Raw genomic sequence first — 16,360 nt, forward strand, 5'->3', positions numbered from 1 at the left:
TTGGTCCACCTCTTCTCCTGCAGATGCCTACAGATGTGGTCCGCAGACTGCAGACCTTTTCCCGCAGAAAAACAAACAGCACCCTAGTAAACTAGTATTCTGACGAAAACGCAGGATCCACAGAAACCATCGAAACAAGATCTTTAAGACTTAAACGAAAGTCCAACATCTAATATATATTAAACCCTAACTAGGAATGCAAGGGTTTGGTTTAAAACCTTCCCGAAGTCCGATAACACTAAAAACTGCCTGAAAAGCACTAAAAGCGACAAATTCAACACTTTTCCGCAGAAATTCTACAGAAATCAGCCTTTTAATCTATTTGCAACATATAAAAGTGTTGTATAACATTCAATTCGTACGAGGATACCTGCGGGTATCATCCGAACCAATAACTACATCAATTCACACAAGTTAGACAAGCTTAGCGTTCTAATAACGACTAACGGAAACAAAGCGAAACGATTATCCGAACAACATCAAATCTTTTTTTTAGTGACCATCTAATGTCAATTCGGTCATGTTAGACTAGTAATGGTCACTTAGCACATTAAAAACACTTAAACAGTTAAGCATATGAAGTTTCCTAACATTTCACCTAATAAAATCTAACACTTTTTAACAAGGAAAAAATTCACAAAGCATGGGTACCCCGCCCCCCATTCTAAGCTCATATGTGGGACCCCCCTCCCAACTTGTTTGGCCAGGGGTAACATTCAAGATTCGAGTTTATTCTCAGATCGACCCCTTCTTCTTTGTTTGATTTCGCCAAACAAAGATTAATTCTTATGTTCATAGAACTATTCATTTATTTTATAAGAATTAATCATTGAAGAAATCCCACTCTCACTGTCTCTATTTTTTATTCTTTGAATGTTTACATCATTCGAACAGGGTCGCAAAAAGGGACCAATAATTGGTATCAGAGTAGATTGGATAAATTGTTTCCAAGATCCCTTGCTCCTGTAAGAGAGACGTATATTCTTGATCTGCCAAAGGTAAAAAGAAAAATATTTTTTTTTTGCAGATCTAAAAAAATAAATTATGTAGAAGAGTTATTTTTTTGTTATTTTCATTACTTTTACTAGTGCTTTTATTACTATTATTAATATTATTATTATTATCTCTATTAGTATTTTTCTTCTTTCTAGTATAAAAAGAGGTTCTTCAACACCTCTTTATTAGAAACGCTCTTATGTCCTATGTGAGTTAACCGGAAATGTAGACCTTTCACATTGATACCAAATTAAAGATTAACAAATGGTGAGTACCCGTGTAACCAAGGTTACAACCAGTGGCGGTCTCATGAATTTTTTCCTAGGGGTGTGGAATATTTTTAAAGATTTTAGGCCACTAGCTATATAAAAAAATCGGTTCATAGCGGGTTGGATCGGGTCGGGACATGTAACATAAAAGAACATCAAACTAAAATTTCTATAATCATCAAAAACACGTCAAATGTCATTACAAACGTATTTAAAATTGTGCACTACAGGTTTTCATTTTTTGAAATATATCTAAAACATCAACTACAGATACTAAACACCCCATAAATTCGTTACATTATCACTCATGGTTCCTATCACAATAAATCACTCCATAAGTCCATAAAACAACATTAAACACTTCAAAAAATAAACAATCATGCTCAACTATAGTCCATAATTTTCAATTTTATTTTCAAACATACAAGCTCTATTATTAAATGTTAATTATTTTTAATTAATCATTTAAACAAAAAAAGCTATATATAAAACAACAAAATTATTTAACTACAAGTCTAGAACAACCTAAAAAACATAAAAAGATCAAACCCTTATACATATATATTTTCTCTTAATCATCACATAAAACAACAAAAACAAAATCAATAAAGAAACCATACTAGTTCCATACGGGAATTTTGGCGTAATATGGGTTGGTCATGCCGGAATTTTGGTTTTTCCCGCAAAAAAAGTCGTGCGGTCGTGAGGGTATTTTATTTTGTTCAATTTCTTTGGGTTGGGTTTGGGCTTGGGTTAATAAAAATAGATTGTATATTGGGCTTTGAATGTGTTAAGTAATTAAGTGAATAAGTAGTTAAAGAATAATTATATAAATTATGTTATATACTTATATAGTGTGAGGTTCATTGGGGAACACTAAAAAAGTGGGGAACCGGGGAACCCCCCTAGGAACCCTTGGATGAAGTTAATTAACGGCTGAGATTAGATTAGATATTTTAAAGGTAAAAAAGCGGAGGGGTATTTTTGGAATTTTAGAAAAGTATGAATTAGATTATTTTGGACTTGTTCCCGTACATTGCAACCATCGTCCCCATCGCCGGAGATCCGCCGAGCTTTTAGATCTGGTTTTTGAAGACTGTTGTCGTTCCCATCGCCGGAGATCACCTATGATTTCAGATCTTCGTTTTGAAGACGGTCGTCATCCGATTTTGCGGAGATCGCCTTTGTTTTCACATCTGCTTTTTGAAGAGTGTTGTTGTCTGCGTCACCGGAAATCGATTGTGATTTCAGATCTGCTTTTTCAAAGACTGTTCGGATATCCTAGCCTCTACCGATTTCGTCTTAGATCTATCTAGCATCTATGTAACATCTAGGTTTGTTCTAATTTGCACTTTTACAGATCTATATTTCCGAAACTGTTTGAAAATCTTAGTGGTTACTGATTTCTTCTTTGATCTCTGGAATTTTATTTTGTAGAATTTAGATCTCAGTTTAAGATATCACATATCTGCTATTTTCTTTTAATTTTATTTAACTTAGCCTGGTTACATGAAATTTATAAGTACTTTTAGATGTTTGTTCATGTGTTGTTGCTTTTTTCAGAAAAAATTTATTGTTTTAACATGTTAATATTTTTTTAACTTGATTTTTATATAGTTTTTTTTTTAAAATAAAATTAAAACGATATAAAAATTAGTTAACATTTTTATCAAACACTTGATCATATATAGGTTTTTTATGTTTATTTTCAAAATAGGTTTAGTATTCTATTCCTTTTATGTTGATATGGAATATGTTATCTCCGGGCACTCAGTCTTCACTTACATCTATACTGTTGACTTGTGTGCGGCAAGGAGAAGCAAAAATTTTCATAAAAAAGTTGTGTGATACGATTTCAGAACTTGCTTCGAGTATATTACCGGATAACGGTTAGCCTGAGCTTGTTACCATTCATGTTCCAGTGTGTTTCGTTCGATAAATTTTAAGCTTCAGGAGTCTGCATTTTTTATATTTGCTCAATTGTCACGGTATATCGGCGAGACTTTGATTCTGCATATTAACCATCTTCATGTTGTGTTTTTGCAGTGTTTGACTACATCCGGTAGTTCCGATGTGCGAATTGTCGCCTTAAGTGTTGTGATTAATTTTATTCAGTGTTTGAACTCCGGTGATAGGGATAGGTTTCAAGATCTACTTCCTGCGATGATGACGACTTTGATGGAAGCTTTGAACGGTGGACAGGAGGCCACCACACAAGAGGCATTGGAGCTGTTGATTGAGTTGGCCAGAACTGAACCAAGGTTTTTGAGGTGACAGTTAGTGGAGGTGGTTCAGTCAATGCTGCAGATTGCAAATGCTAAGACGTTAGAATATTCATCATTTAGAGTAGAAAACTCATGATATTCTCTAGCAGCAAAGTTTTCGTTCTTATACGCTTTGGAAAGGCAGAAAATGGCATGTGTTGCAGACCGTGTTATGATATGTGATGGTAGTTGGAGTGTGAAATCCCATTGGGTTAGACAATTATGTTCAGCTAAGGAGTTTATGGGTACAACACAGATGACAAATCTTGAATCAGTTTCTGTGTTCGGGAAGTGACAAATAGAGCTGGGAAATTGACCCGCCCAGGTCGTTCTTGGTCAGAAGTCTGAGAGGATGCATACAAGTGGTAAACGCAGCCGGTTTCGGGTAAGTTTTATGCGTGGAAGTGCAGGCTTACTTACAACCCCAGTTTATCCATAAAATGTTAAACCAATAAGATGAATAGAAAATATAAAACATGTTTAATGGGCATGTGCATTGCCAAAATGCTACCTATATTAGATTAGGCATGCAATTTGCAAATCGAAGCTTTGTTGAATGTATACGCGCTCTAAGTTATTCTCATTTTGATGTTTATTTGGTACCCGTCGCAGTTAAAATTTCAAATTGTGAACAATTTATTTGATTTTATCAAATGTAAAATTTTCATTTCATATATAAACAGTTTCTTGGAACTAGTGGAATGGGTGTAAAAGTTTTTTGAACAATTTATTTATATTTGTTGTGCTCATATCAGATACAACACATAAAGTTGAAAAATCAAATTATATTTCATATTAATATGAAACAATTATTATTTTTTAATAAAATAATAAAATATATTAACATGTAAAGAAAATATTTTATTATGTTAAAAAAATATTTAAAATGTTAAGAATTTATTTTTTTTTATTTGTAAACAAATGTTTAGTCTTTTTATATTATTTAACGTGTCATGAATATTCTTAATGGTATATTGTCGGGAAAGCTCCAAACCTTCAATGAGGTGATGTATCTCCGATCACACTCGGATCACTCGTGATCTCGGAACCATGCTGACACAAGACGTACTTTGCGATTAATAATAATTAATCAATATAATTCGTTGTGCTTATATCAGATACAACACATAAAGTTGAAAAATCAAATTATATTTCATATTAATCTGAAACAATTTTTTTTAAATAAATCAATAAAATATATTTAACATGTTAAGAAAATATTTTTTATATTAAAAATATTTAACATGTTAAAATTTTTTTATTTATAAACAAATGTTCAGTCTTTTTAAATTATTTAACGTGTCAAAAATATTCGCAATGGTATAATGTCAGGAAAGCTCCTAACATTCTACGAGGTGATATATCTCCGATCTCACCTGATCATTTGTGATCTAATAAAACCATGGTGACACAAGACGTACCTTAAGATTAATAAAAATTAAAATAGTCAATCTACAATTCGTTGAGCTCATAACAGATACAACTCATAAAGTTGAAAAATCAAATTATATTTCATATGAATCTAAAACAATTATTATTTTTAAATAAACCAATAAAATATATTTAACATGTTAAGAAAATATTTTAATATGTTAAAAGAATATTTAACTTGTTAAGAATTTATTTTTTAGTTATAAACAAATGTTTAGTCTTTTTATATTATTTAACGTGTCATTAATATTCGCAATGGTATATTGTCTGGAAAGCTCCTAACCTTCTACGAGGTGATGTATCTCCGATCTCACCCGAATCACTCGTGATCTAGGAAACAATGGTGACACAAGACGTACCTTGCGAATAATAAAAATTAAAATAATCAATCTATAATTCGTTGTGCTCATATCAAATACAACCCATAAAGTTGAAAAATCAAATTATATTTCATATTAACTAAAACACTTATTATTTTTAAATAAACCAATAAAATATATTTAACATGTTAAGAAAATATTTTATTATGTTAAAAAAATATTTAACATGTTAAGGATTTATTTTTTTTATTTTTAAACAAATGTTTAGCCTTTTTATATTATTTAACGTGCCATAAATATTCTCAATGCTATATTGTCGGAAAGCTCCTAACCTTCTACGAGGTGATGTATCTCCGATCTCACCCGGATCACTGTTGATCTAGGAACCATGCTGACACATGACGTACCTTGCGAATTAATCAATGTAATTCGTTGTGCTTATATCGGATACAACACATAAAGTTGAAAAATCAAATTATATTTCATATTAATCTGAAACAAATTTTTGTTTAAATAAACCAATAAAATATATTTAACATGTTAAGAAAATATTTTCTTATGTTAAAAAATATTTAACATGTTAAGAATTTATTATTTTTATTTATAAACAAATGTTTAGTCCTTTTATATTATTTAACGTGTCATAAATATTCGTAATGGTATATTGTCTGCAAAGCTCCTAACCTTCTACGAGATGATGTATCTCCGATCTCACCTGGATCATTTATGATCTAGGAAACCATTGTGACATAAGGCATACCTTGTGATTAATAAAAATTAAAATAATCAATCTATAATTCGTTGTGCTCATATCGGATACAACATAAGAAGTTGAAAAATCTAATTATATTTCTTACTAATCTGAAACAATTATTATATTTAAATAAACCAAAAAAATATATATTTAACATGTTAAGAAAATATTTTATTATGTTAAAAAAATATTTAACATGTTAAGAATTTTTATTTATAAACAAATGTTTTGTCTTTTTAGATCATTTAACTTGTCATAAATATTCTCTATGGTATATTGTCGGAAAGCTCCCAACCTTCTACGAGGTGATGTATCTCCGATCTCACCCGGATCACTCGTGATCTAGGAACCATGGTGACATAAGACGTACCTTGCGATAAATGATAATTAATCAATATAATTCGTTATTCTTATATCAGATACAACACATAGAGTTGAAAAATCAAATTATATTTCATATTAATCTGAAACAATTTTTTTTAAATAAACCAATAAAATATATTTAACATGTTAAGAAAATATTTTATTATGTTAAAAAAATATTTAACATGTTAGGATTTATTTTTTTATTTATAAACAAATGTTTAGTCTTTTTATATTATTTAACGTGTCATAAATATTCGCAATGGTATATTATCTGGAAAGCTCCTAACCTTCTACGAGGTGATGTATCTCCGATCTCACCCGAATCACTCGTGATCTAGGAAAGATGGTGACACAAGACGTACCTTGCGATTAATAATAATTAATCAATAGAATTCGTTGTGCTTATCTCAGATACAACACATAAAGTTGAAAAATCAAATTATACTTCATATCAATCTGAAACAATTTTTTTTAAATAAATCAATAAAATATATTTAACATGTTTAGAAAATATTTTATTATATTAAAAAATATTTAACATGTTAACAATTTGTTTTTTATTTATAAACAAATATTCAATCTTTTTAAATTATTTACCGTGTCATAAATATTCGCAATGGTATATTGTCAGGAAAGCTCCTAACATTCTACGAGGTGATATATCTCCGATCTCACCCGAATCACTCGTTATCTAGGAAACAATTGTGACACAAGACGTACCTTGCGATTAATAAAAATTAGAATGATCAATCTTTAATTCGTTGCGCTCATATCAAATACAACACATAAACTTGAAAAATAAAATTATATTTCATATTAATCTGAAACAATTATTATTTTTAAATAAACCAATAAAAAATATATTTAACATGTTAAGAAAATATTTTATTATGTTAAGAAAATATTTAACATGTTAAGAATTTATTTTTTTTATTTGTAAACAAATGTTTAGTCTTTTTATTTTATTTAACGTGTCATAAATATTCTCAATGGTATATTTCGGGAAATCTCCTAACCTTCTACGAGGTGATGTATCTCTGATCTCACCTGGATCATTTATGATCTAGGAAACCATGGTGACACAAGGCATACCTTGTGATTAATAAAAATTAAAATAATCAATCAATATAATTCGTTGTGCTTATATTAGATACAACACATAAAGTTGAAAAATCAAATTATATTTCGTATTAATCTAAGACAATTATTTTTTTATAAACCAATAAATATATTTAACATGTTAAGAAAATATTTTATTATGTTAAATTTTTTTTAAAAAGTTAAGAATTTATTTTTGTATTTATAAACAAATATTTAGTATTTTTATATTATTTAACGTGGCATAAATATTCTCAATGGTATATTTTCGGGAATGCTCCTAACCTTCTACGAGGTGATGTATCTCCGTTCTCACCCGGATCACTCGTGATCTAGGAACCATGGTGACATAAGACGTACCTTGTTATTAATAGTAATTAAACAATATAATTCGTTGTGCTTATATCAGATACAACACATAAAGTTGAAAAATCAAATTATATTTAATATTAATCTAAAACAATTTTTTAAGATAAACCAATAAAATATATTTAACATGTTAAGATTTTATTTTTTATTTATAAACAAGGGTTTAGTCTTTTCAAATTATTTAACGTGTCATAAATATTCGCAATGGTATATTGTCATAAATATTCGCAATGGTATATGTATCTCCGATCTCACTTTGATCATTTTTGATCTAGGAAACCACGGTGACACATGGCATACCTTGCGATTAGTAAAAATTAATCAATGTAATTCGTTGTGATTATATCGGATACAACACATAACATTGAAAAATCAAATTATATTTCATATTAATATGAAACAATTTTTTTTAAATAAACCAATAAAATATATTTAACATGTTAAGAAAATATTTTATTATGTTAAAACATGTTAAGAATTTATTTTTATATTTATAAACAAATGTTTAGTCTTTTTATATTATTTAACGTGTCATAAATATTCGCAATGGTATATTGTCTGGAAAGCTCCTAACCTTCTACGAGGTGATGTATCTCCGATCTCACCAAGATCATTTATGATCTAGGAAACCATTGTGACACAAGGCATACCTTGTGATTAATAAAAATTAAAATAATTAATCTATAATTCGTTGTGCTCATATTAGATACAACACATGAAGTTGAAAAATCAAATTATATTTCATATTAATCTGAAACAATTATTATTTTTAAATAAACCAATAAAAAATATTTAACATGTTAAGAAAATATTTTATTATGTTAAAAAAATATTTAACATGTTAAGATTTTTTTTTTATTTATAAACAAATGTTTAGTCTTTTTAGATTATTTAACGTGTCATAAATATTCTCTATGGTATATTGTCGGAAAGCTCCCAACCTTCTATGAGGTGACGTATCTCCGATCTCACCCGGATCACTCGTGATCTAGGAACCATGGTGACACAAGACGTACCTTGCGATTAATAATAATTAATCAATATAATTCGTTATGCTTATATCAGATACAATACTTAAAGTTGAAAAATCTAATTATATTTCATAATCTGAAACAATTTTTTTAAATAAATCAATAAAATATATTTAACATGTTAAGAAAATATTTTATTATGTTAAAAAATATTTAACATGTTAAGAATTTATTTTTTTTATTTATAAACAAATGTTTAGTCTTTTTAAATTATTTAACGTGTCAAAAATATTCGCAATGGTATATTGTCTGGAAAGCTCCTAACATTCTACGAGTTGGTATATCTCCGATCTCACCCGATCATTTGTGATCTAAAAAAACCATGATGATACAAGACGTAACTTGCGATTAATAAAAATTAAAATAATAATCAATCTATTATTCGTTGTGCTCATAAGAGATACAACACATAAAGTTGAAAAATCAAATTATATTTCATATAAATTTGAAATAATTATAATTTTTAATTAAACCAATAAAATATATTTAACTTGTTAAGAAAATATATTTTTATGTTAAAAAAATATTTAACATGTTAAGAATTTATTTTTTTATTTATGAACAAATGTTTAGTCTTTTTATATTATTTAACGTGTCATAAAAATTCGCAATAGTATGTTGTCTGGAAAGCTCCTAACCATCTACGAGATGATATATTTCCGATCTCACCCGAATCACTCGTGATCTAGGAAACGATGGTGACACAAGACGTACCTTGCGATTAATAAAAATTAAAATAATTAATCTATAATTCGTTGTGCTCATATCAGATACAAACACATAAAGTTGAAAAATCAAATTATCTTTCATATTAATCTGAAACAATTATTATTTTTAAATAAACCAATAAAATATATTTAACATGTTAAGAAAATATTTTATTATGTTAAAAAAATATTGAACATGTTAGGAATTTTTTTTATTTATAAACAAATGTTTAGTCCTTTTAAATTATTTAGTGTGTCATAAATATTCGCAATAGTATTCTGTAAGGAAAGTTCCTAACATTCTACGAGGTTATATATTTCCGATCTCACCCGGATCATTTGTGATCTAAAAAAACCATGGTGACACAAGACGTACCTTGCGATTAATAAAATTAAAATAATAATCAATTTATAATTTGTTGTGCTCATATCAGATACAACACATAAAGTTGAAAAATCAAATTATATTTCATATTAATCTGAAAAAATTATTATTTTTAAATAAACCTATAAAATATATTTAACATGTTAAGAAAATATTTTATTACGTTAAAAAAATATTTAATATGTTAAGAATTTATTTTTTTATTTATAAACAAATGTTTAGTCGTTTTATATTATTTAACGTGTCATAAATATTATCAATGGTATATTTTCGGGAAAGCTCCTAAACTTCTACGAGGTGATGTATCTCCGATCTCACCCGGATCACTCGTGATCTAGGAAAACTTTGTGACACAAGACGTACCTTGCGATTAATAAAAATTAAAATAATCAATCTATAATTCGTTGCAAGGATCAAATTTGGGAGCCGTGAATCGCCAGTTACGGAAGTGGATTCCCATTCGGTGTATAGGTCTTCAACTTCTTTAAGCTCGTTAAGTTTTAGTAATGACGAAATCATGCAGTGATATTCCGCATCATTTAGCCCCATTCATGCATTAATTCTCTGCAGTAAGTATATAAAATCATTCGGAATAGCCCCTCTTGAGCCACCCCTTCATGGGATGCACATTCAAAGACATTCTTCAAAAGTAAAAAAAATGATGAGCAAAGAAACCTACAGAATAGTTAACACGTGCAATGCACAGATTGGAAATGATTGTCAAAACATACTTGCAGGGAAACCTGTTTTTCTAGAGTTGTGTAGTCTACACCTTCGCGAGTTTTTGACTATTAATATATAAACAAAATCTATCCCTCTTCTATGGAAAAAAAGGTCGCGCCCCGTTCGACAAAATATAAGGTGTTTCAGGGCAATTTTGTTTCACACAATTTAAACATGTACAATCACCCTTAATCCAACAAAACAAGGGCTAATAGAAAAAGATTCCTAAGTATGGACTAATAAATGAATATATAAATGGCACTGTTGCTCATGGTAAGAATGCAACAAAACAACGGCAATGGGCTCAAGAAAGATTCATAGACATGTATTCATATCATTTGTGTACAAAAAAAAAACTACAAACAAAACATATCATAAAACATTATAAATCACACCATCACAAAATAAAATCAACAATAATTAGCTAATAACTTGTTTATTAGCTGAAAACATGACAAGTTTGAAATGGATCTATCACCTTTTTTTTTTACAGCAAACGAGAACAATTTTATTACACCAAAAGCTTAGCTAGGTGCTAAGCAAAAGTATAACAGAAAATAATAACACACGCCCAGCACCAAGAAACATAAATGACAAAAACCATGTAGCCGAACTCCAGCCCCCTAAATTCGCTCCAATTATCCAAAGAAAAACCCCACATCTCGGACACCTCCCTTCCTTGACCGTAACCCCCGAGCCACCAAAGAATCTGTCGTAGCAATCTAGTCTGCAGCAGCCCTCCAGACAAAAAATGACTTTCAGCTCTGCCATCGAGCTCCATTTGACTTATGACCCTTCACCACTGGATACATGTTATCGTTCAGATCCTTCCTCACCTATTTAACAGAGAAATCGACAACCATTCCACCCGACTTCCACCACCAGACATCGTTCTTCTTTGAATATCCTGCAGAGCAAGAACCTCCAACAACTGATTAAATTCTGATTTTTCAGTATCTGTAGACGCCCTTTTCTAGCCCAAATCCCATATTAAGCCTACCCACCCTTTTATAACACTCCATCACCATAACCCTTTTATACCAGCTAATACTGAAAAGGCTAGGAAAGCGATTTTTTAGACAGTCACCCTTAATTAAAAGCTTGTTCCAAAAATCCACTGAGTTGCCTTTACCCGATGGTGCACACCAGATAAACAATCAAAGCTTCCGATTGTTGTATATAACCTAAGGAGATAAATATCGTATTTAACATCTCAAATGAAATTTAACATGTTAAATTTTAAGTTTACAGTAGAACAAAATCAAAACCTAATATTTTGAAACGTGAATGTGGAAACAAGCAAAATTACTAACAATAAAAACTGCTAGTGTTCTATTTGGATCAATAACCACTAAAATTATATCAATGACAATTATATATAAACCTAAGCATAGACAAATACAATATAGATAATCCATAAACAACGAATCTGTAAACATTTAAGGGCTTTAAAGTTAAAACATGACAATACCTCATTATTTTTACAAGCTAGATCAAACGATTCTTGTTTCGACGACAATCACACACTACAGACTAAACCAACACACAAATCGATAAATACATACGACAATCACACACTACAACTAAACCAACACACAAATCAATCAATACATACATCAATCACACACTACAGATACAAATACAAACAATTATACATATGTAGTGACAGAAACAAGAAGGAGAGAAAGAGTGAGGCATTTTACCGGTGGTTGGTCGGCCGAAGGAACGGAACGAACAAAACGAAAAACCGAAAGACGTTGATCTTCAGTATGCATGTGTGTATTCGAACCATGTATGTAAAGAACCAGGCGGTGGTTCGGATTGCACAAATCATTCAGAAGCATTTCAATTTTGTTGACTCGGAACCTACTTCGGAGATCCAGATCCGTAAAGCAGCACAACATGAGTTCACTTTCAAACCCTAAGTTATCTTGATTCCACTCTGAAAAGGTTCCGCTGGATCGACGGTGGCGGATGAAGAGTGTGACGGTGTTGATTTCTATCGACGGTGGATGAGCTAGGGTTCCGATTTGGGTGGTGGTGGTGGTTCTGTGGAGCTAGGGTTTGCAACTGAAGATGGAGTTCTATTTTTGACACCTGAACGAAATGAAATATGGTTTGGACAAAAATGCCCCTGTTCCCCAGTTCCCCATTTTTTTGGTGTTCCCCAATGAACTCTCCCCTACTTATATATTAAATAAAAATCGGTGTTTAACTTTTTTATAAATTCATAATATTTTTTTAATTGGGCGGTTGAAAATTTTTAAAGGGTGCGGGTGAAAATATCCAAGGGGTGCGGTCGGAATTATATTTTTCAAGGGGTACGCCCCTGGTTACAACATATGTTTGTGTATATATATGGTATTAGGTGATACTCACCTATTACTAGGTAATCGATACTATGCCACTTTATTAAAATACAATATATTATTATCGTATATGTTACTAAAAATATTTAACTTCGATTTTATTAAAGTCACGAGAAATTTAAATCTAAAAACTGAATTAGAATTGTCTAGTTTTTGATATCTCATGTTGATTTTTAGGATAAGTATAAGATCGGGTTGTAAGTTAGAGGAATATCAACGATTGTTCGAGATCGGGCTGTAAGTTAGAGGAATATCAACAAGTAATTTTTAGCCACTTAAAATTATAAAATATAATGTTGAAAATTATAAAACGGGTACTCTGATAAATAATTATTTTAAGAAGTGTTTCTAAATGACAAAGAAACCTTATACTTGTATTAATTAAAAAAAACCTTAATACTACCGAACTTTCAAAATCTATGAGTGATTTTTTGGATATAAATTGGTTTCATATCCACACAAACAACTCACAAATGAAACGACAATAATCATCAAATTAGAAATCACCATCTCTTCTTGCTTGACTAAATAAATCATGGCTAAGGGAAGAGGTGATGCAATGGTGGTAATAATGGTGATATGTCTACTAGTGATGGCGCTGCAATGCAAGGCATATGAAGTGTTAAGAGATCATATCGTTGGTGGTAAAAGTGGTTGGAATATGAACTATAAAGACGAAAATTGGGTCGGTCAACCCGGTGACCGCACCTTCGGGGCTGGCGAAAGATATGGTATCCTCTCAACATATCACTGCTTTGTTTGCTAACATTATATAAATTTAATTTGTAAATTACTCAACAAAATATTTATTTCAGTAAACTACAATTTGAGACCATGTGGTTAATACCCAATGGCACGTAGAGTCACTGTTTGGCAAAATTAAACAATCAAGTCCATATGGTTGTCAATTTAAATCCCTGCTAACCGAATTGGTTGGTTAACCGTTAATTGATCAGTGAAATGACTAATAAACCCTCATATTATTATATATAAACTTAAAATAAATAAAAAATCTTTAGTTGACCCGTGAAATAACTAGAACCTGATCCATACTCCATTTCGGTTGAACCAAGATCAAACCTTCAAACATCAAACTTGTATGAAGAACATCATACCCAGAAAAAAAACCCATACCTACCACCAACCGTACCACTCGATACCACTGATAGATCTGAACTACCCAGTACCACAACATCATGTTTTCATTTAGTTGTTTAATTGATTAGTTATTTTATGATGTGAACAGTTTTTAAATACCGAAAAGGAGAGCATAATGTTGTGGTAGTGAACAAGGAAGGGTTTGATAATTGCAAGACTACTCCGACCGACAAGGTTTACACAAGTGGAAATGACTCAATTACCCTCCAGCATGGAGATAACTACTTCATTTGCAGTATGAAGGGTCATTGTCCTACGATGAGGACCTCAAGGCATGTACCATGAAGATTCAAACATTTTCATCCTGAATTCAAAGTAACAATAATAATAATATTATAAATACTAATGATAATGAATAATCAATAAAATCTATGTATTTATGCGTGTACTAAGAGTACCATATATTTTAAATATTGTCATATGGATTATGGTATAGACAAATTTCGCTTATTATAATATTTGGCCTTAAATTAAGCAATTTTAAAGTGTTGTTATCTGCGATATGTTTTGTTGTACATATATTATCTGTTTTTAGCAAAGCTTGAAACCCGCATGGGTTGTAAAACTGAGATGTGTGACTCGAGCATTTTTATAGGTTTTGCTTTAGTAATCACTTTTTCTTAGTTGGTTTAACTAGAAATCGCCTGGTTTAGCTGTATACGGTACATAGATAAAGAGATGACGAGACAACTCTTCTTGATTTAATTGGTGCTTAATCCGGTTGAGTTTTTGAAGCCCGTATTTTTGTTGTTTTAACCATTGTTGCGAATATGGCAATACTTTGGGAAATTTAGTTATTTGTCACTAGACCATTAAGGTATTTTCTTTATTTGTTACTAGACCATTTGGTTTAATTAATGGTTGTGTAAAATGTGAACCTAATAAATGATTAATTAGTTGCGCCACATATCATAACTATCTGAGTTTAAGATTGTTTTTCATACTTCTCTAATTTCACTTTTTTCGTATTTATATAATCTGAATTTTCAAGATTTCTATGCATTGTTGATTGTACCTTGTGCTTTGTTCCTTTTACTTGTTTTGGGTTCTTTGTTTCTTTTGCTATTTGGTAATTTGTACATTTTGGGCCAGTAGGGGGTTTAAAAGGTTGACCCCTCACCGCATCTTCTCCTTGACGCTTTCTCTCTATCTCTACACGGCTCTCTCCCTTGTAACACCTTAACCGCTGGCGGAAACATTGGAGTAATACGAATGATTGTTCAAAACACATGATCAAACTATTGAATTGAAAGATGCATTAATCTTGATTAATGTTTTCAAACAATCAACAAACATAAGCATGTCCAAACAAATACAATAATGTCCAAATTAAATTATCAGGCTAAAGTCCATGCATCCTATGTGTAATGAACTTGAGATATCAAACTTGGCCACCCGAAACATGTGTAAAATCAAGTGTCAACTTCAAAGAGGTTGGTAAGAAACATAAATTTTAAACATGTTAAAAAGTTGATACTTGTTAAAATCATTTGACATAATACGAGATTATCGAGGCAATGTGTGTTAAAACATAATAGAATATGTGAGTACATTCAAACCTTGTGTTGACATGATAATGTGAAATCCATATGAGTGAGATTATAATGTAGGATCCATACTATTGAGAATATGAGAAACGCGAAAAAAATGGATTCTAAATCAATGGAATCATGAGAATCATGCTAGTTCATAGTTTCAATCGTTCTACCAAGGCCTCCCCACAACACATCATAATCAAGGAGTGAGAATGGGGTTGTCAATGCTATAGAGTTATAATCTACTAATGTAACAATTACTCATTTTTGCCCATATTTTCTTTAAAAATGGAGGGGGGGGGGGGGTTAGAGGTAGCGTCTGCGATGGACGGCCTCCATCGACAAAAAGGTGGCTTAGACAGTGATATAACGCATCGCTGGAATTCGAAATTTAAGGGGGCCGTCGGCGACACGGCTCAGATAGTGCCGAAGCTGAAATCGTTTCAGCTCTTTAAAAGTGAACCCAAACCTTCTCAAACCCATTCAAACATGACCCGAACTCAATACTAGCTACATATTCGACCCGTGTCTCATCCAATCTGATCTATAACTGATTAAAACACCAAAACACGGTTCCAAACATCA

General features: G+C 30.9%; 1 protein-coding gene across 1 annotated transcript; it reads left to right on the forward strand.

The window, feature by feature from the left end:
* The first annotated feature begins 13,551 nt into the window (after window positions 1–13,551).
* LOC110935216 (basic blue protein) lies at window positions 13,552–14,673 on the forward strand. Its single transcript, XM_022177717.2, has 2 exons — window positions 13,552–13,813; window positions 14,329–14,673. Exons 1-2 carry the CDS (start codon window positions 13,618–13,620, stop codon window positions 14,523–14,525), a joined length of 393 nt encoding a protein of 130 aa, XP_022033409.1. The 5' UTR covers window positions 13,552–13,617; the 3' UTR covers window positions 14,526–14,673.
* Window positions 14,674–16,360: the final 1,687 nt, after the last annotated feature.

The sequence above is a fragment of the Helianthus annuus genome, chromosome 4, assembly GCF_002127325.2.
Source record: "Helianthus annuus cultivar XRQ/B chromosome 4, HanXRQr2.0-SUNRISE, whole genome shotgun sequence".
NCBI lineage: Eukaryota > Viridiplantae > Streptophyta > Magnoliopsida > Asterales > Asteraceae > Helianthus > Helianthus annuus.